This window comes from Lipophrys pholis, assembly GCF_963383615.2.
Source record: "Lipophrys pholis genome assembly, chromosome: 1".
Classification (NCBI taxonomy): Eukaryota; Metazoa; Chordata; class Actinopteri; order Blenniiformes; family Blenniidae; genus Lipophrys; species Lipophrys pholis.
In genome coordinates, this window is record NC_137635.1 from 21,146,539 (window position 1) to 21,169,503 (window position 22,965).

General features: G+C 40.6%; 1 protein-coding gene across 1 annotated transcript; it reads right to left on the reverse strand.

Moving 5' to 3' along the window:
• Positions 1-122: 122 nt before the first annotated feature.
• Positions 123-7,375, reverse strand: LOC308114857 (testicular acid phosphatase homolog; the record flags this gene model as incomplete). The annotated part of the gene is given in 11 exon segments (XM_080472086.1): positions 123-232; positions 1,076-1,257; positions 1,539-1,702; positions 1,704-1,743; positions 1,745-1,841; positions 2,135-2,267; positions 2,739-2,834; positions 3,683-3,781; positions 4,049-4,204; positions 6,045-6,131; positions 7,286-7,375. Coding segments are annotated over 10 exon segments (1,164 nt in total). The 5' UTR covers positions 7,286-7,375.
• Between the last annotated feature and the right edge of the window lie 15,590 nt (positions 7,376-22,965).

Sequence of the window (22,965 nt, forward strand, 5' to 3'; positions counted from 1 at the left end):
ATTCACAAAAAAAAAATAATAATTCTTAGAGGGAGTAAAGAGCTAAAACATGAATTATAAACACAATCATTAGAGTTTTGTCCACAGATGGGAGAGTGTGTTTGACACATCAGTCTTCAGCACTACACCTCCCTGGAGTAGTGAGCTCTGCGCCTGTGGATAGCCACCCCTATACTGAACAACAGCGCCACTGCCAGGAGTCCCACTGCCACTGCAAGAGCTGTTATGACACCTGTGAGGGGGAGGGACACAATGATTCTGTTTAGACGCATGCACATATGGAGCATTTGGAACATTTCTATTCAGCATTTTTACCTCAGGCAGCCTGTTTTTTTTAATGAATCCCCACAATGGCCAACAAGTAAATGTAGGAACAAGTATCTTTTTCACCAACTTCTTGAGTGTTTTATCCAGCTTTGGGTCACATGGTGCTGAAACAATTCCCATTTGGCTGTGGCATGTTTTTTTGGACTGTGAGAGGAAACTGAAGGGCTCAGAAAGAACTCATGCAGCCACAGGGAGGACATGGAAATGCCACATGGAAAGCCCCCACCCTGCAAGCCCAGTAGTTTCTGTGAAACCTCAGCACTGTCAAAATATACGTCGACACAGGAGGCAACAGAAATACAGAAGCCAGTAACAGCATCCATCCATCCTAGTGATTTATCCAACTCAGGGTCGTAGGAAGCTGGAGTTGATCCCATCTGACTACGTGTGAAGGCAGGGTACACCCTGAACAGGTCGCCAGTCCATCACACAGCAAACAAAGAGAGGCAAACACTCACGTTCACACCTAGAAAAAAATACCCCGCAACACACACACACACACACACACACACACACACACACACACACACACACACACACACACACACACACACACACACACACACACACACACACACACACACACACACACACACAAACACACAGGGAGAAAATGCAAACTTCACACTTTGAGACTCCGAAGCCCATCCTCGACTCAGACTGGGAATATTAATATCTGAGAGTGCTCATCAATACAACACTGTGCTATCCCCAGTGCCAACATGCAAACACAATGTGTCTTCTTCACCTGCGCTCGACCATTTTGTCTTGTGGCCACATTCGGCCTCCCAGTCTTCTGCCGTCACCTCCCTCACCAGCTCAGTGAACACAGACAAGGGGCAGGGGTTCAGCCTGTCGCATCCTGGCACGGGGTTGGGATACGGGTCATGCCAGGAGTCATTGCGGTAATGCAGCTCCACAGAATAGGATCTAGGTAATTATTAACACATACAATGAGATGAAACACGGATGTGGTTAGTGTTATGTAAATGGATTTATATCATGCGCTAATTTGGCCACTGCAGCCCTGGACTGCTGCCAAATTCCCATCGAATGGAGAAGAGAAATGCATTTGAATGGTTTTTGCAGACAAACATTGGAGTGCAATCACTCAAAATGTCGTGCAATTTTTGGGGGCATCTGACCTAGATTGTATACTTGGCTATGCAGAGAGAAATGTGCACCGAGGAAAACTGGAAGGAAGTCATTACCCATCATACTCCTGGTAGAACTCGAAGAGCTGACAGGCGGCGTAAGGAGGGAGATGGCCGTTGTACACGTCCAGAGCTGCCTGGAGGGTGATGAGTGTGGAGTCGTGCTGGAATGAGGAACAAGCATCGCAGCAAAGAGAAGATGAAGTGATACAGTATGTGAAAACAGCAGTTTGTGAAAGAGATTACCAATGTGTGTGCATCCGAGCAGTGAACTTACAGCTGAGTACATAATGAATTTGAGAGGGCTCCCTTGTTCCGCGGCCTTGGAGAAATTCTTCAGGATGCCGTTCAATAAGACCCCTAGTAAATTAATTCAGTGTCAACAGCGCTAATGAATTTTCTTTCAGATATCCACACAACCTCTTTGACCTTATCGAGCATCTTGGCGTTGCAATCATCTTTGTCCCATTAGCTCATGCGTGCTAATATTCTTTTGGGAAAGACCTGGCACTTTGCACCATCAGAAACATAAACAAAGCCTCAGCCAGCAGTCACATTAGATTCTTATTTCTCCCTCTTTTCTCTCTAATGACAAGTTTTTTTCGCTCTCTGAATTGCATTTTAAATTAATTGCCTCTAATGTGAATTCCCACCTCCGGAGAGCCGGGCCTTCTCTTTCCGCTTGTGGCTGAGGATGCTGTACTTGACCTCGAAGGATGCGATTCTCTTCAGGGTGTCCAGGACATCTTGGGTGGCCCAACGTGGGAGAGTCAAGTTATGGATCCTCTGCAAAAGAAAAAAAAAAAGACTATTCATTGCCCCACATTGTGCTAATAATCACATTACACAACGAATGAATGGCAACAAATGAGGTTTAAAAAGGCTCTATTTCATAGTCTCTGCTATCCCGGCTATTTTTAGCACCAGTCTGAGGATAACAGATGCTCATTTTGCAAGTGTGAATGAGGATATTCAACCTGGCCTAGAATCCACCCATCACAATGCTTTAATTATCATTTCAATATGCTACTCTATTCAAGATTTACTATATATATACTGCCCCCCCCCAACACACTCTTGAATTATCTATTTCTCTGCACATGTGTCGAAGAAAGCAGATCTTTTTTTTTCTCCCAACTTTCTCTTTTACTCTCGACAGAGCAGCTGGTGTTTTCTATAATAGCTAGAGAATCTGTTATTAGCATCATCCAGGCTCCACAGTGTTTGCATCTATTTGCTTTGAATCACAAAACATACCTGACAGGTGAGGGTGTCGTAGACCCTCCATATTTTTTTACCAACCAGTTTGGACACGGGGTAGCCAGTATGGTTGGACAGTCCCTCCACAAAATGCTGAATAACAAAGAAAACCACATTAAATTATCCAGGGAATACACTTTAATCACCATTTTTATGACTGACAAGAAACATTTCTGGGGTTGTTTTTCCATTCATAGAGATACAATTTCTATATTTAGGTGTCTGCAGTCCAACTTGCATTCATTTAATGGACAAAAGTTGTTTCTTTAAGTAACGATTGTTGCAAGTTTAACTTTTGCTCAGACATCACAGTGACAAATGGCACCAATCTGGCTCTGGCATACACCTTGCAGGTATTCTGCCTCCAGCAGAGGGTGTTAAAATTCAATGCGGGAGGCCCTGGCCTGATCTCAAACACCACCTTGATAGGCAGCACTGGGACTCAGTTTAATTAAAACCTTTTTATTGTAATTCTCAATCTAATTCAATCCAACCGTTAATTAGCGTTTCCGAGAATGTGAGAGAAATTGCACTGTGCAGGTTTTTTTTGCAGGCAACGGAGTCACCGTGCCTGAGAAAATCACTGAGAAGACATAATGTCTACAGCATATCTAACACGTCCACTGGAGGTGCTGATTACATTGGCAACGACGACTGTGAAGTGTATATTTCACTAAAATGTGCATTTTGCAGTGTTGGTTAATTTAGAAATTGAGGCATGGATAGGTAAAACAGGAATGGTTGGTGTGAGGAAACCAATTGTTCAGAGCAATTTCAATAATATAAATCTGAAGATTTACAGCAACAGAGTTACAGACAAGTTTTCTGTGGTCATCAGGCTTGTGACTCATAGAGAAGTGAGCAGCGAGAGGAACAGATGCTGAGCTTGAGCTTCAGTGCAGTGAATTTAAAGACCTGCCTTCTGCCGTGGTCCGTCTCACCTGGTGACTCCTGAGGAATCTCTGGTAAGACCCGCTCTCAAAGGTCTCTGTCATCAGAGTCCTGAACCTTGGACAGTCTTTTCCCGGAGACTTCAACAGCTTGACAAATCGAAAACAGCAGCAAAACATCAGATAACATAATGCACGGTCAGTGCAGGTAGTGCAAGTCTACAGGGCACAATTATGTGTTCACTTCGCACTTTAAAAACTGTGGGGAATTCCAGGCTGCCAGGTTCACGGCTGAGATGGACACAAAGCAACACGGAGCGACAGAGCGAGAGACTCACATGAACTTTTAAAAGTATGCATTCAAGTGTGTGTGATGGCAGTGAGGAAAGAAAATATTTATGTGGCGCGGCAACCCACCTTGTCCTGGGCCCTGGGGATGGTGTGCACTGGAATTGGCCGCCACATTAACTGGGGCATGATGGGCGGTGGGCGTCTGGATGGGGGGAACACCCCAGCAAGGCAGGCCTGGGCGCTCATCAGAGTACGGTCATAGTCAGTACTCCGTACGTACAACTGATGTAAGCACGAGTGGGGGAAAGGAATAATAAAGCATGTACATATGTTAAATAGATTAGAGTGTCACATTTCCTCAGAGCTGTATCTCAGGAAAAGCTTTTTCTTTTTTTTAAATGCAGCAGTGACAACCACAAGTAAAGGCATGGATGAGTAGAGAAAAGTTAACCAAGTATACCACATCAATCATTCATAACAAGAGCGTGTAGGTCCTCCTTTTGTTCCCAACTAAAACAATCTGTATTAAACTTTGTATTCGGACACTTTTAAAAGAAAAATCAGAACCAGCAGTTTGACATCTGTGAGCTTTGTCAGTCCATGACCTTGTCACTGCTTCACTTCCTTTCCTCCTCTGGACCATGTTTGATAGAAACTGACTACTGCAGACTGGAAACACCCAACATGGGTTGCAGTTTTGGAGGGAATGCTCTGACCCCAGCCATCATTATTTGGTCCTTGTCAAAATCACTCTGATCCTCACATTTCCCGCTTTGCCCATCCCATTTGTCTGCTTCCAACACATTCACTTTGAGTATAAAATGTTCACTTGCTGTCTGGTAAGTGCCAGCCACTGGCAGGTGCCAGATAAAATGCTATTCACTTTACCTGTAAGTATTATATTATGACCACAAACAATCCTAATAATAGTGATATTATTGCTGTGATTTATTATCCGTTTTTATTATAAAAATATTTATTTTTACACAATCTATTTTCATTTTTATTAACTATTTTTAATTGTCAGGCATTATCCTTGGATGGTGACATTCATTAGGAAGGTGTACGCTCTAATTAAATATGTCATTGAAGCTGGTTTTATGTTCTTCCAAAATGATAAATATGGCTTAGTTTGCTGTTCATGAAAAAAAAAATGACCTGCCTTAGGAATCTGGAAAGGAATTGCATCTGCAATCTCAAAGCAGAAATTTTTTTTCCGGTTTTCTTTCTTTTTCTATTTTTTCCCCAGATGAAAATGCAAAATAAATGCATTCTCCAAAGCAGAAGTGTGTCATGAATGAGCACTATTTATCCCAAGTCAACTAAGGTATTCCCTTAACATAAAGAGGAGGGGAGGCAGGAAAGATCCAAATGACTGAGAGGGGGAGGGGGACAAAAGATCTGTCTTGCTGTGATCTCTTCTGACATCAGCCTTCACTCGTCTATATCTCTCTGTCACTCTGTGTCAGGTTTTTGCACACAGTAAATCACGCTGATAAGGTTGGATGTTCCTGTGAAACCAAGAATGCTTTTTTTCCCCTCCTTTTGTGAAATTAGAACAGACATGGCGGCACAGGGAAAGGTACGGCACAAGTTGACTGAGACAAATTGTCAGTGACAGGTACTGAGAAGAGTTGTTATTTTTGTGGTAATTGCGTGTTAGTCAAGGGAGGCAAAAGAGGAGTGAAAGCGAGGATGGAGAGCTGGGGAGGATGAGAGACAGCGAGAGCATAAAGAAAGGCGGTGAGTGTAAAAACAGGGGCAAGAAAATAAAGCGAGGAATCATATCTTCATCATGACAGTATGCTGGGCATGCAGCCCAGGGCCACACTGAATCTACATGCATGCTGCCAACTGTGCATGGAGCCCAGGGGCTACACTACCCCACATGTTTCAGCATGTTACGAGGCCACTGCAGTGATATCGCCAGCATGACTCATGCTCATTAACTTAGTGTCTGTAGTTAGAGCTATTAGAGATGGTGACTGACCATATGAACTTGATTTCACATGTTGGAAGTAGGGCACACATGACAACAACTTCAGGAAAAACACGCACATGCACATGCATGCAGACACATACTTATAAACCAACGGTGTATTCGTCTTCTTAATGCATCTACCTCTTTGTTGTTGTAATCGTCACTGAGAAAGTTTCCATAACGCCTCCTCAGGAATCTGCCCAGCTCGAACTGCTGCTTCATGCCCATCTGAAAGGAGAGTTGCCAGAGCTGTTTTTGGTTGTTGTTGGGTTTTTTGTTTTTTTGTTTTTGTAAGACAACTGACCTCTTTTCCTGACCCCTTGGCATCATTTCTTATCTTATTTGCATAAAAATCACAAATTTTAACCCTTCTACTCAGCTTCCAAGAACAGTAAATACAACATTTGTCCACTATAAACCAGCTAATCGTCCAAGAGCAGAACAATGTCAGGAAGAATTGGAATCAAAACTCAATATATAGCTTTGCTCCCATCACGACATGGAGAGAAAACACATGCATGCGCAGGGAAAACATGCAAACTGCACACATAAAAAACACAACATGCATATTTTTTTAGATGCCAACAAGAGCTCAAACGCCATCCCTTTACTGGATTTCTGGTTAAATCTGGGTTACTAGTTTTTTGCTTAGTGTGTTAGTGTGTCTCCACAGCTGCTCCTTCTTTCTTTCTTTACAGGGGTCGTCATGGCAAGACATTAAAATTTACACTATGCACTCGCACTTAATGCCACAACTATGATTTAAACTCAGGGTCATCTGCCACCAAGGGGAATATGATATGTATAAACGGTGCTACCTTATAGAAAACACTCACTGTGACTTATATACGCTTTCGGTAATGTTACTGCATTTTGCATACAAATTGTGTGTGTTTGCGTTCAATCGGAATTTATCTATTTGGCACTATTGTTGCTGTTTAATAAAATGCAATGTCATTCACAAACTACAGTAAGGACAAGAAAAGAGTATTGCAAAGACAAATAACCGAAAATTTACATTAACAAGATTATTACTAATCTAAATTTAAAATCATCTTTGATATAATAAACTGAAAAGTAATCAACTCGAACTGTAGAATCCTTTCTTACTGTTTTTCGAGGATTAAAAATCAGGTTCTACACACTGAATGTGAAGACTTAACCCACTGCACCACCAGGGGAGACATCTTTGATAATACAAACTGTTAGAAATAACCAAGCAATGTGGAAGTCATGCTCAAATCACCAGATAAAACAGATCAGATTTGTCAAATAATACCAAAACAATTGAATTCCTTTTTTCAAATTAAAGCCAGGCTGAACATCAATTTGTGAAGCAGTATAATAAATTCACACGCACACAAAGAGTAACACACAAGTACCTCGGTAAGTTGTCCGAAGCCCTGGGCCCACACTTCCTCCCCATGCGGATCGGTGGGATAGGACTCAATAGGCGATCGATCGCCGTGTCGAAACACCTAATAAGAGCAGAACATGTCACATGATTTCAAACGTAATGCTGCAGTTGAGTTTGCTCTTAAACTGTGCGCTTCAGTGAGTGATTCCTCCTGAGATAGAAGCCGCAAACATAAACCTGAGATGGAGGAAACTTCAGCGGATTTGAGCCACACAGGAGTCATTTTACTGATGTCATCAGGTCACAAAACCCAGAGATGTTTCATTGGTATCATTAACCTGCAGACTCACTTTCCTCCTCAGTGGTGACACAACTCAGAGGCGAACTTAACTGGATTATGGACGCATCTGAATCACTCCTGCTAACAACTCAATAATTAGAGCTCATTTTACAAACCATGTTGCTGTCAAACCTCAAGAATCAACCCAACACCAGAGTAAGATCACCTGTTATGACCTGCTTCCATAATTAAATGTTATTTTCCAACATGGATTGTCCTTGGATTCAAGTCACCTTCCCAAGATGTAAAGGAATCATACTGAACTTTAATCATCTAAAATAAAACAGAGCATGGCTGAGAAATTATTCAGAAAGCAGAATATTTTTAACCAGTAAGGAAATTAAAAGAAGATAAGCAGTAATAAAACTTTAAGCACTCCAAATAGATGAAATCTCGTATTTATAAAGTGGAGCTCATCACAGTTACATATCGACCAATCAAATAAATCGAATCAGACAAAACCGAATGAAAATATTGTCAAAGACCACATGTCTTTATTTTTACAGGAGTTTGATATTTTATTTGGATTATTGATTTATCGCCATGCCTGTCTTTCTATCAACCTCATGATTGCCTACCTACATGGAAAAACAAATGTGACACATTACACATAATGAATGGATTTACTGTTAAGAATAGGAATGTCAAATGAATCTACTACCGTGTCAATCAGACTGAGGCCACCTGAGCCTCACCTTTCTTCCTGTCACCTCTAAGACTAAATGTTCCAACTTTGCTTTCAATGTTCTCTTTTTCTAAATAATCACTAAAATTGAGTGTTTAAAGAGAGCCTAAGCTGTGATGCAACTCAAAACAAAACACCTTTGCTCTGGTATTTATCAAGAAAGTCTGCACCTGCCTGGTGTTGTTTTGAGGACTACATGTTCTTCTCTCACTGAAGTATAATCCTCTTCTATCAAGATGCAATCGAAAGTGTTAGTGTGGAAAAAAATGTTAAAGAGAGAGATAAATATGATTATGTAAATGTGAAGTCACAGTTAAAAATTAATCTCAAAACACTTTTATTCAATTTTTTTTTAAGTGTTACATGACTAGAATATATGTTTTCTTCACTTATATAATTCAATTGTGTAATGAGGTGTTATGTAAAGAGGTTTGTGAACAAAGCTGTAGTGTCTGGGAGGGATATGTCGAAGTTTAGGCCCAAAGTAATCCTGCCTCACACAGAAGTGTGTATGAATAATATTCACTACACTGAGAAAAGTGGAACCAACAAAATAGCAAAAGCAGCTTCAAACGGTGGCATTAAATGAATAAAAGCTGTACAAACATCCTGCGTGTGATCACCTTGTGTTGCTGCTCCAGAACATAGAAGAAGAACATCAGTGCAATAAAATCTCCAAATGTTATTGGTGACAAACACCAGGGAAAACTTACCGCTACAACAAACTTCAGCACTCTGCACTCAGTCAAGCAGACGGACCAGAGGAAGAACAAGCAGCACAAGCTCCTCTGCATCTTCTCCATCTTTTTGATTGCTTGAGTTCTGCCTGCTTTAAAAAGCTTCTCTGTTGACAGAAGAGGGAAAACTACAGAAATGTAAATTATAAAGGACTACATTAGTGAAGCAATGGTTGTGTTGAATGGATCTGTTGAACAAATATGTTTGGTTTTCTTTTAGTTTAAAACAATTCAAGATGTATGAAATTGGGATTCGAAGCATTGTAAATATAGTCACACAAAGCAAACTGAATTCCCACTTCTGAAAAAACAGAAAATTGTGTGAATGAACACTTTCACTTACCTCAGCATGCTTGTTTGCACATTTTGCTTTTAGAGTCAAAATACTTTACGGGTGGCTGTGCGTCCCAAATCCTCCGTCACACCCAGACTGGCATTAAGTGTATGGTTCAGTGAAGTTAAGTAGGGCTTTTATAGACCTCCTACCTGACCTCCTCTCTCTCTCTCTCTCTCTCTCTCTCTCTCTCTCTCTCTCTCTCTCTCCCAGAGGATTTCTGGTCCCAATCTAGTCGGTGGTCGACTTGAGTCCAAATCACTGCCTCTGCCAATATTTGCGCGCTGTGCTCATGACATGACGACCCACCGTGGCAGATCTCTGTTCATGATCTCAACAATACATGTTTGGCCCCCTCAAAAAATGGAGGACTCCACTGTAAAGCCACAGTCGGTGGCTTTACAGCGACAATATGACAAAGAAAATGGGTTAAGTGTAGATGTGGCCACCTGGCTTCTCAAATTGTACTCCTACGTGCATAAACACACATCCACACACTTCGGCATTGGCCCACGGCCACAAACACTCATTATAACTTGCTATGTCATCTGCCTTGGGTTTGGCCCCTAAATTACAGGGCCTGGAGTGTTTTCCCTTACTTGGCACACATGTAAGTATCTGTTAGTATCAAAGCAGCTTTATGGGATACAATGGGATTAGCGAGTGTGAAGATTCAGAGCTATACAGCCTTGACATCATATTTGATAAGCATGAGATAGGATCTATTGTACAAAGTCATTTACAGTATTCACAGAGGTGGCTTGTCAGAAGAACATAAATATTTAAAATATATAATTAAGCCTCCTAGATAGAGATCTGCAATAACAACTGGCAGCTTGTATGAGAAACCAGAGGAATACCCCTAAGATAATTTTAGAATCCACATTAACATTTGCTTTCTAACATTTTCTTTTGATTTGTTATTATATATTTTTTATGCATTTGGACATTACCAGTATACATTTTGATTAGGCACAGTGGTTAATTGGGCTTAAAGGCCTTTCTGTTTGGAGTCTCTTTGTTCTCCCTGTTCATTTCTTCCGAGTAAATTGGCCCTACATTAGGTTTTGAGTGTGTGTGTGATTGCCCTCAGTCAGCTGGGATCGGCTCCAGTGCCCCTCAACCCTGAGTTAGATGAACCTGCAAGGGTCTTTTGAGGTCCTCAAAACACACGTTAAAACCGCGTAACAAAGTGTTTTGCCATGTAGACATAAGCAAACAGAGATGATGTCTAACTGCTGGTCCGTAAAGTAGCAAATAGACAAATTAGGTAGCAGTGCATATATATTATGGGCATGAGAAAAGAAGTGTTCAACATGAGCAAACATGTTTGGTTCAGGAGTGCTACTGAAAATGAGCGGTGTGAGCTGCAAGTGCTTCAGTGCGAGCTGTGGGAGTCCGAGCAGTCCTGTTAACACGAATGTGTTCAATAGTTAAAGACCCGTACCTTAAGGTTATTGATGGTGGTTTAATCGAGCATAATATTTACATGTCATACGATGGACCGAAGTGTTTTCTGCCATGTAGCGTTCACTGATGCTGTTTCCATAATTAAATTGCATAACAAGAGGAACTAAAGAGAACTGTTTAATTAACTTGTTCACGCCTGGACATCTTGGATAAGTGTGACTGAGACAATACAAACACTCAGAGATGTGAAGGGAATATTTTTCACTATACTTGATATGTGCTGATATTCCTTTATGTATCATTCGCCATATTGCACTGTTCATGAAGGCAGCAGACAAACAATGCAGATTATATCTTCCTACTGGGTTTGTTTATAACAATTATTTAAAAGGTTTTGAATAGCATTAGTTATATATTCAAATCTGAAGTGCAAAGTATAGTGATTATAAGATCTGCTTTTGAAAGATGCAATGGTATTTAGAATTAAATAAAACAATATATAGTTCTTGCTATGAAACGTGCTGGAAAGTGAAATAACAAGCAGCACACAATAACAAAGCACACACACACACACACACACACACACACACACACACACACACACACACCAATATATGCTGAAAATTGCTGCAGTCAATACACACCAGTTCACTGCAGGGTCACAAAACATGCATGCACAGAGTCATAACACTGCGCCTCTCTCTCTCTCTCAATTTCACTCACACAAGCAGAAAAAACAAAACAAAACACATAACTCATAATCCGTCCTTTCCCCGTCCCTCCTCCCCCAAGTGGCTGATTTTTTTATTTTTTTTTGTCTTTGTTGAAATAATTGCAGTGATTTTCAGGACCGTTCTCATGGCAACACAGAGGTTGATGCATGTTGACAGAATCGGTTGCAGGGCGACCGTGAGACTGAAAATGGGAGATAAGAGGTGGGAGGAGAGGTGTGTGTGTGTGTGTGTGTGTGTGTGTGTGTGTGTGTGTGTGTGTGTGTGTGTGTGTGTGTGTGTGTGTGTGTGTGTGTGTGTGTGTGTGTGTGTGTGTGTGTGTGTGTGTGTGTGTGTGTGTGTGTGTGTCCTTGTTGTCCTATACTGGTGGGGACACACACACACCCGATTGCATACTAACTGGCCCAAGGGGACTCCTGTCATACTGAGGGCAACAATTAACGACCATGTGAGAAAAAGCCTTAAATGTTCAGGCGACATCACGTTTTAAGGTCAAAATAAGGTTGGGGTTAGGTTTGGGTTGCACAAGTAGTACTTCCAGCTGAGTTTAGTTAAGTCCGTACAAAGATAATGCAGTTCAATGAAATGCACATAAAGACAACGGGAGTGATGGTGGTGACGTTTGCATGTCGTTTGCGATCTATAGGATGAATAGAGATAAGCTGTGTAGGACATCTCTGCTCGATAAAAAGAAATGCCAAGATTGGGAATGAACAGTTATGAGTGTATTAGAGAGAGGGAGAGAGAGAGAGAGAGAGAGAGAGAGAGAGAGAGAGAGAGAGAGAGAGAGAGAGAGAGAGAGAGAGAGAGAGAGCGATTGGAGCAGGGTGGTGAGAGGGAGTGGGGTGCTATTTTAGTCTGGGCGTTGTCATGGAAACTGCAGCCTCACTACAAATGGAGACATCCAGAACACATGGATCGTCAAACAAATGGCGTGCGTAAGGCTCAGCGTGAAGCTACGCCACGGCCGTGGGACATCGTGCCATCTCAGTCAAAGCCAGCCTCTTCTCCGCTCCCACCCACACGGGCGCCCACCGCCTCACCCAGTGCGATAACAGTGGCCGCTTCTTTATCGCGGCGGCGGAATATCAATGGCCGAGTAGCTTTTAGGGGGCAGGGGATGGGGCGGAGGGGGTCAAACGGTGGGAGTCAGGGGGCTGAGTGACAGGCAATGGTGTCTATTCAGTGAGTCAGAGCCACTCGCTCCCTGTCTTTTAATTAACAGTCCTTTCTGCACTCCCTTCAATCCTCTGCTCCTCTCCTCTCATCTCTTTTTCTGTCTACCTCTCAACTCTCTGTCTGGCTCCCATCCTCTCCCTCTTCCCTCTCTGCCTCACTCTCTCTCTATCCCGCGCTCTGAAGGACGGAGGTATTCCCACATTTCTCCGTTGCTATAGCAACACTGCAGCGAGAACAGGAGAGGACGCAGGCTGGGAGGAGGAGGAGGAGGAGGAGGAGGAGGAGGAGGGGAGGATGGAGACATGGTGGTGGAGGCGAGGTGAGGGGTAGAGAGGGAACGGGGGAGGGGTGTGGAAGCGGCCTAAGATGAGAGGATGTGTGAACAATGCTAATGCTAATGGTAGCGGCAGCAGCAACAGCGGCAGAGCCTCCGAGAGATGGTGAATTCCCCTGTTGTCGCATCGCGCCGTGCACAGTCTCACGTGTCACATTCACATTTGCATAAACTGTCAGTGGGAATCTATTTACTCAGTATGTTGCGATGTTGGTTGAAATCTGCCACTAGAAAAATGAAACAAGAGGACGGTCTGTGCTCTGCCATCTGACTCCTCTTATCCTTCCCTCTGCAGAAGTTGCCTCCAATTACGCCCGTTTCTCGAGCATCGTTCGGAGGGGAAAAGGAAACAGACCAGACTCCTACCTGGGGTAGTTAGGCGATGCACTGCTGTGCTCCGACTTTGCAGTGATTCAATCATTGTAAACTAATGCAGGTCAATGACCCACCAGTGGAAGATGAATCTGTGTGGAAAACACTCAGTGGGAAGACCAGAACTGTTTCATATCGATGTCATCATCCCCTTCCATCAGGACTCAGCACGTTCTCATTATCTCCTCATATATATCATGAGCCATAAGAACAAAGCAGTGTTGCATCAATTTCCCAATATGTAAAGATGTGAAGCGAGCCCCAAAGCTCCTGTGGCCTGCGGAGCAGCGCTCAAAACCTAATCTTTACTCATTACACGTTTGTCTTTTTGACATGTTGTACAAACCTCTGCAGATTCGTATCCGCTCTGACTGAACTGAACATGGAGCCATGTTTTCCACAGACTTGTACAAATTCTTTGGCTGTTTGCAGCCTATCTGGAGCAGTCTGCTGCATGTCAACTGTCTCGCGTCTCCTCAGTCAATAACTCATTTCTTGACGTCAATATTTTTATCCCCCATGGGACAAATATGTCCTTCTTTAGGACAAAAGGAGAATTAGCAAGATGGGAGGGACAGGAAGTAAAAAAACAGACAAATAAAACAACAGAAAGGACGATAAAAGGAATATCCATGACCTGCCTTTGAAAATAGAAAACAGAAAATTTAACTATCTGGTGTTGTTGATGGATAACATTTTCCTATGAATTATTATTAATCACACACGTTTCAAGCATGATTGTCGGAAATTAACACAGACATGAAAGCATTTAAGCTTTGTTTTGCAAAGTAAAATCATCATCATTTGCTGTACCTTTTCATTGTGTGGATCTTACGCTATATGCAAGCCTGTCCCTGGTAAAAGAAATGAATGGGCGCCCTTGCACAACAGCCTTCCACCTCCAGATGTTGACGTTCGAATCCTTCCTCACCTCACTAACTGGCACATGTGTGATCCACGAGCAACCATTAAGAGCAACTCGCAGGACACACTTTCGCAGAACATAAATGTGGCACCTTCCTTTATACACTGAGGCATAATCCATGCATTATGCCTGTAATAGAAAGTATAGAAAAGAGGAACTCCTTGGCAAAGCTATCTCCCATAATGGTGTCTAAGATAAAGTTTTATAATAGCACAAGTCAATTAATACCCTAGCTTATGACATTTTGTTTTCCTCCAGTTATACAAACCCCCAAAATGTTCCATGTGAACCGGGTGCCATTTTCTGAGTGAAATTGGAAGTACGGTATATATTCCCCTTCTTGTTTACGCATCACCTACTTCTGCAGAGTTGTTATATATTGCAGGGGAGTGAACTTCATCAAACTTTATCAAAAGTAACACTGCCAACTCTCACACATAATGAGTAGTAAGTACTAGGTGATGCTGGGCTTTTACAATAAAATATTTACTCAAATCAAATCAAAGAAGTGCTTTGAAAGAGGTGTTCTGCAACCATCCTACCTGTTACATGCATAGGTCAGCACTGTAGCTTTTCATTTCATTTGTTTTCAAGACATTGAGCGACAATCAGTATTAAAAATGTCCCTTTTGATTAAATAAATATTAGTTTTAACCTGCAAGTTGGTCAAAACTTATAACAATAAATAAATCACTACCCCCATATGGATGTGTTTCCTCATAACAGTCCTGTAAATTGAACTGTTACTGGCATTATGCTGCACTCTGAATTGGATGATGGCCTATAAAAGGTTCTAATAATATTCATTTGAGAAAATGTTAAACAAGTAGTTACTTGTGTCAACACCAAGGCTTTAGAACCTGCACGTAAGATCCAAATGCAGAAAAAGTTAGATGTTCATTTGTATCATTATGTTCATTTCAGATGATTAATATCCTTTCAGTTTGTTTAAGACATATCATCCAAATTTTTAGAATCTTTTTAACATTCAGATAATTTATTACTACGCTCTGTCACAGTCTTGGATGGATCCACAACAATCACGTTTAATCAAACAAGAGCCACACAAATTAATTCCGGTTTTCATTGTCCTGCATATATTTCATATATTACTGGCAAGGTTTAATCTTGCACATTTGTTCTGTTTAGTAAGCCACCATCTGAATCCTTCGCCTTCATGCACTGCACTGTGTGTGTGAGCAATCTCTGAAACACTAGCCTCCACAAATAATCTTACAAGTCAGAGGCACAATCTGTCACAATCTGTTTTTCTATATAGAGGCACATAAAATGTGACTGCTATGCCGTGTCATTTTTAGAGGACAGCCACGGTGCCCTCTCCTATTTGGTGGTATGGATCTTTTTAAGCCTCGTCGCCACCTCTGCAGCTGCATTTTGGCTTGTGTTCAACAGCCTACTGATTCTCCTCACCCTCTGCTCTGTGCAGGAAGTTTAACAATCCAGTTTCTTCAAGCACGATTTCACTAGAAATGAGCAAACGTTCTGAGCAAACGCTATTTCATAACAAACTATTAGCCAAAGTTTTTAAAATGACATGTAATTGATGATGGTTCATGGATGAACCTATGTGCTGCAGTATGTGGCCTGTCTCACAATCTAAAAAGATCTTTAAATCATTGGGTTTTACAGGTAGATGTGAATTATAGTATTTTGAAAAAGGCATCACTTGTTATTACTCTAAATTACTGCTTCAATGAGTTTCTTTGACGGCAAAAAAACAAACAAAAAAAAAACTGTAATGCATGCCTTTTGAGCAAACATTTGTGACATACGATTAATCCTCTTCATTCCATTAACTATAATATTTCTAATAAGTCCTCGTGGTTGATGTTTTTGATCAGAATTTGGCTGCATTTCCTAACTTTTTTGCAGCCATCAAAATCATCCCTTGACTTACGTAGAAATAAGTAAAACAAAATTTAATTTTAAAAAACTAAACAAATATACATTTCAACCTGAGTTCAATTATTACGTGCTACATTTAGAAAACCACATATCGGTATGTGTGTCTCGCTTTTTTTTGTATCTATGATGTACAATTCCAGTGCCACAAAGTTGTGCACTTCTCAGAGCGATGATATTCCTACTTATAGTCTTGGGTGGTTTACAGAGTTTGCATTTTCTCTCTTGGTGTGCATGGGTTTTCCCTGAGTACTGTTTTCTTCCATAGTCCAAAACCATGCATCTTAAGTTTATTCATGACTAAATTGCTGATAGACGTTAACATGACCATAGCTTCAGCATGTCTGAAATTGGACAAAGCAATATAGAAGATGGATGGATGTATACTTGTTATTATGTTATGGTTGTTTTTTTTTTTTACTCAGTGTTAAAGATTAAGGATTTAGTACATACGTATATGCATGCTAATTGGAAAGCTGACAACCTGTTAACACCGCTAAGCTTGAAGACTGGAAACTAGGGCAATTAAAAGAGCCAGAGAAATCCATGCAAGCTTGGATTTCTGTTTCAATTCCATGTGCTAAACTGAGCTATCCGACAGCTCCAGCTCCTTTTATTCATTTAATTACTCCTGCCACATAAATACAACTGAGGCATCAGCACCAGTGAGTTAGCTGAGAGTGTCTCCGGACTTCATAGTCCCATCAATAGCAAAAAGCACCACATTCACCAGGCTGAGTCGAAAACATTGCCCCCATCTGCAGTTACGGTAAATCAATACTCAAGTTAGTGTAATAATCTCATAACAACATCAGCAGAGCGCCTGAGAAGTGTGTTAGTGAGTGGGAGTGTATGCACTGGGGAACAATTTGCTACATACCATCCTCCAGTAAATACACGGGAAGTGTCTGTTCATAATGCATCCTGGAAGCAGATATTAATAGGAAAGTAATTATCTTCTCATCCTCCACCGTGGGTCGACAGAGTGAAACATGATGAAGAGTTTGCAGATACACTGGCTTGTCTTGATTCTTTGGCAAATTTGGTAACAAAGCAATGTAACCAAAATTATCCTTCACAGGCAGTCACACACATCCACATATGGGCAATTTATTCCAACAACTAACTTTCGATCCATGTCTTGGGACTGTGGGTAGAAACCAGAATACCGACAGAAAACCCACACCTGCACAGGGTGAACATGCAAACTCCAAACCACCACACCATGTGTAATTACTGCCTTGTATGGACTAATGTTGGCTATTCTATGTGTAATAATGCCAATATCATAATAGCAATACTGATTCATAATATGATTTTTCACAACCATGGTTGAGAGTCCTGCAAGGTATGTTTCTTGCAACAATAGGCTTTTATTTCCAATAAATGTATTATTGTTTAATTATTATTACGTCATTGGCAAATGTTATTGGCACATTATTACCTTGTGGCCTTAATTACAGTGAAACATGCCAACATTATTACATTATTAGCCATCAGTATATTATCATGTTTTGTTTTTGAATGGAAGCCTACTTTATATTTTTACACTTTCAAATCATTTAAACTCTCTTGGTGTAACTCTTGTGTTGCTTTTAATTTGAAATATGTGGTAATTGTTGATATCATATATGCAACTATTAGTACTGTTACACTCTCCGTAATCCCTATTTATGAACTTTAATTAGGCATTGTTGTATTCAAACAAGAAATCCAGTTCTAAAAATGTGATTTAAGGAAAATAACTGGTAGTCTTTGTTCCATTTATTTCTTTTCATCACATTTTCAATTGAAAAATTAAAAGCTAAAAATGATCCCTGATGTTCTTTAAGTAGTTTCAATATTTTAGGAGTAATTGTAATTGGGGTATGTCCACATATTAAAAAAGATAAATGTTTAGCGATGAATTAAAAGAAAGAAAGGAAAAACCACAGACCACATGAGAGTCTGACATAGGTCATCATCAGTATCAACACACGCATACATGTACAACAGTAACTCCACACCTACTCAGATGCATTTAATGGGAAAACAGAGTTAGTCTCTACTTCTTCTTATATTTCATATCATCATATTTATGAGTACCATGTCTCACTGGTTACACTTTCAGTTTTATCCTCAGAAGAGGTGCAGAGCTGTCTGCAGCCATTTTTCAAAGTTTGCTGGATAATGATACATGTCCAGCAAAATATCCTTCCTCTAATACATCTGTTTATCTCCTCTCTCTGGATTATTAATTGTGTGAGAACGGGAACTGTTTCACTGAGCGAGCAGATCATCTGCATGGCCTCTAATGATTCTGGAAGAGAAAAAAAATGGGATCTAAATATAGACGGAAACAAAAGCAAAGTATGTTCAGTACAGTAGAAGAAAACCCTCTGAGAACATCAGTTGTAAGCTTCTAATTCACCAACATAGTTTTTTGTAATAACAGTCAAAAAATAAATCTTTAAACAAAGAGAAACCTTTGAATCAAAGAGCCTCTGTTTTTCTTTTATGCATCTTACATGAATTAAGTCCAACTGGGTCACTTCCATGTTTTTCTCATACTTTCCTCGATACTTTCGGCTCAGGCTGTGCTGGCTGGTGTAGTCCATCTTCAAATCAACAGAACCTAAATAGGCCACAGAATCTATACTTAGTCGTTGTTTTTTTTTCCTGCTATGACTTCAGCCGACACAGCCATATCGACCACACCACTCTCGTGTTAAACGAGTGTTGTTGGTACCCCCCCCCCCCCAACAACCTTTATAAGTGTGAAGGAATAAAATGTTTTCACATTTTCATGGCTCCCCGATCAGCGGTGATGCGGCCCACATACTTTGACACCTCAGCCTCACAGTGTAGTTTATGTTGTGTCAGGTTCCCCACAGACTCTGCAGTCTGTCTGCGGGCCGGGGGGAGCTGGGGGAATCCCTGGAGAAATGCGCAGCTGGGAGGTTATTGAATTTGAAGGGAAAAGACAGCAGAGAAAAGACGAGAGGATAGTGCAGACCCAGAGGAGAAAACGACTGCACCATGGCTGCTTGGACGCTGCAGATTGAGACACGTTACTTTCAGCAAACCTTTTTTTTCTTTTGTGTGTGTGTGTGTGTGTGTGTGTGTGTGTGTGTGTGTGTGTGTGTGTGTGTGTGTGTGTGTGTGTGTGTGTGTGTGTGTGTGTGTGTGTGTGTGTGTGTGTGTGTGTGTGTGTGTGTGTGTAAATTTTGATATACCAAGAGTGAGTTAATATGGATACATCCTGTGGATTATAGTCGCTTCTTGCTGCATGGGATGGAATTGGCGTATTTTAAAATTCCACCTTCTCTAATTTAAAATTAACCCTCCGCATCACATTATTTTCATGCCAAGATCACAGAATGCTCAAAATGTATTTGCATTTGAGCATTTCCCTTTCATCTTCAGTGCATATTAATGTATTCTTTTTCTGCAGCACACACACTCCTTGCTCACTCTGCCCCCCCCCTTCACATGAGCATCACCATTTTCAAATATAGCAAGAAAGGACAAATTCAAGTCTTCTTGCATTCACCATATGTTTGCTTGTTTTTACTGCAAGCCGAGACAGGAAAAAGCTGCCAAACATGGATACTCACAATATGCTTCGAAATGTGACACCTCAAGGTGTTACAGAATATGTGGTTACATGTCTTTCCTTTAGCTTACAGAAACACTACAATGTAGCCATAACATAACGGAGCCGCCTCTTCTCATCGTCTCGTGCTGTGAAGAAGCCCCTTTACTGTATATATCCGAGGAGTCCCATGGGGACTGAGGCCTCTGGAGACCAGAGTACATGCCATGGACAATTACGTTCGACAAAATTACTTTACATAGTGTCCCTGAAGATATTTCAAATACAATCATCCCGCTGTAAGCCCCAACATTTTATCTAAACATATTCGAGTCCACGGGTACGGTTTGTAGCTGATGCAATCCCTTGAAGTTGCTGTTTACATAATGTGGTTCGGACTCTTGATGCACAGAGGACTTTTGTGATAGTACGTACAACTTTACCTCACCTCAGGGTGTAAAATTTATATTTTTCTTTGTTTGTTTGGGTTGGGGATTTTTTTATTTTTTTCCTCGAACATTTGGAGTGCGCAGATGACCTGAAAAACATAATTAAGTCAAGAAATCTGGCTGATACTATGTACTTTTTCAAGAAAAGAGGTTGTGACTATAGTCCACATAGGTTTTCCACTTTATCAACAGATTTCGGACATAAAATCTCGATTCAATTAATAGCTGTAAAGCAAGAAATTTCTCTAAAAGATGTATGTTGGTTGTTTATTTTTTCATTTCATGATAGATACATCTTAAAATAAAACCATAATTTTTGTGCGGGTTCATTCACAATTAAGTTGTTTACTTAAGTAGCCGTTCTCCAATCGCTCTTAATCAATTAGTCAACTAATTTGTTTTTACGACTTTCAATCAGCAAAGACTGAGATCAGTAACATGTTTTCAATTCAAGACAATCCTGTCATTATAATGATTTAAAAAGGTGTGTGTTTTTCTTTAATTATGCTAATCCTTTTTCATTATTGTACATATTTACATTTTATAAAAGGGAATTGAGAAAAACCTGTTCAATGTGTTTACCTCTTCTGCTAATTGTGTGACTGTTTGACAGTTTATCAGCCAGCTGGCACTCCATAAGTTCTGAATAGCAGTAGCAATATAAAGATTTTCATTTACCTCCACGTTTACATCTAAAACAAGCCGATATTGCCACATAATTAAGCACACAGCAGCCACCCACAGCCTTGTTTTGAGACGTGTTTCCTGTCCCAGAGTAAACAAAAATGGAAACACAAAATGGAGTAAACGCAATTATTGTTCAGATTCTTCTTCATTTAGTTTTATAAAATGTCACTCAACAGCTTTTTTTTTTTTTTTTTTCCAAACATCATTCACCATTTTTGAACTTGTTAACTCATGTCTGATGTAGTTAGTTGTGATGTTGTGCAAGATTAAATCACAACAAAGAATGAAAGTGGTATATGTCTCTAATAGCAGAAAAACTCCTTACAGCGAGCGGTAAATTGAAGTCACACAATTAGCAAACAGTGAAATCAGATACCTCTCAGTCAATGTATGACAGTCATTGAAGTGCAAGTACAGCACGTGTTGATTTTGCTTTAACTGAAGAAAATACACTCCTCTGCCACACTGTGTACCTGGATGAGCGCATGGGGGGGGAGAAAGTACATTTAATGACAATCCATAAAGACCTGAACTGATAATACCACATACTAACTTACAGCCAACACCTGGAAATTAAAAAAAAGAAAGGAAAAACACAAAATGACATTTTATATAGATATATATAGATTTATATATATTTTGTGTTAAAGAAATCAATTTTTTTCCGAGTGCTGAACACTTTTCTCTGTCCTTTCAAAAAGCTTCCAAAGCAGACCAAGATTTTTTGTTGTTGTTGTTGTTTTTTTTTTAATAACGCTTTATCAAACAGAACAGCTTACCTTTAAAGGACCAAAAATGGTCAGTCCATTTTCTTGTTCTTGCAATTTGGTGTCTCAGATACCATAATCCATTTCATTAAGGAGCTTTGCTTGCAACACACTAAGAAATCTCATCTGGACTGAAGCATCCGCTGTAAGCGACTGGTGGCGCACAGGATACACATGTCAGTACTCCATCTGTAGCCAAGCTGCATAACGCAGTGAGGTACAGTTGCCCAATATGTACATATTCAGATTCCAGTCTCAAGCTTGTAATCTTCATTAAACTGACTCATTTGTCACTTAACATGACTAGAATGAGCTTCCTTCTCTGTAGCATCAAGTATATGTACAATGGCAGCCACAATACTGAGATGCAATAAAGCCCTTCTGAATGTTCCTGCAAAACTTTAATAATAATGATGATAATGTGTGGCGTCCTCTGGATGTTTAGAGGTACGAAAGAAAGGAACACTTCTGGGCTGATCAGGTGAGTCACCGTCATAATAACACATTGCAACAGTAACGTTCAGATAAGAAGATTTTGTTCCACTGTTAACATGCAGAAATGTACTCTAATACATAGCACACAAGGAGGTATCTGGTATGCTCTTTGAAATCTGACGGCTGAACCGCAGAATGTAGCACATCAAGGGAGCGGCCATATGCTGTGTCTTTAGCCTTCATTTATATTCTATTTGTGTCTCTGCGGGGCTACAGTTGAACCCTGCCTACTAGAGCCGGTGATTGTGGCGCACATTTACATTTACTATGGATTTGAATTGTATCCAAGTTGCGAAAATACATGGAAGCAATTTAGACAATTTTAGTTTTTCTCTCAATCCCCTTTCAAGTGCTGTTGTCGGTATGATCAGACACACCGTACGAGGTGGTTTAGATTTTCAGCATTACGCACTGACTCAACAATGTGTGCGTGAATGCAGAAGGTGTTCCTGTTTTGCCTGATATCACATTATCATCATCATTATTGCGATTCCTTCTCATGTCGTCTTCCCCGTGACAATAAAAACCTTGATAGCGCACATAAAATACCTCAGAAATGAATGACATTTGCAGGGGAAAAAAAACACTAGGTCAGTGGGAGGGGTGCAGAATTACAACATAAAGAAGCCCAGCAAAATCATACACAGCTGCATTACAGTCAAAACTTTGTACTATCTCTGCATAACTAGTCACATGTCCAGTTTATGCTCAATTGCAACAAACATTTTAGGGTCCTGTTTGATAAGAGCAGTCAAAACATTCA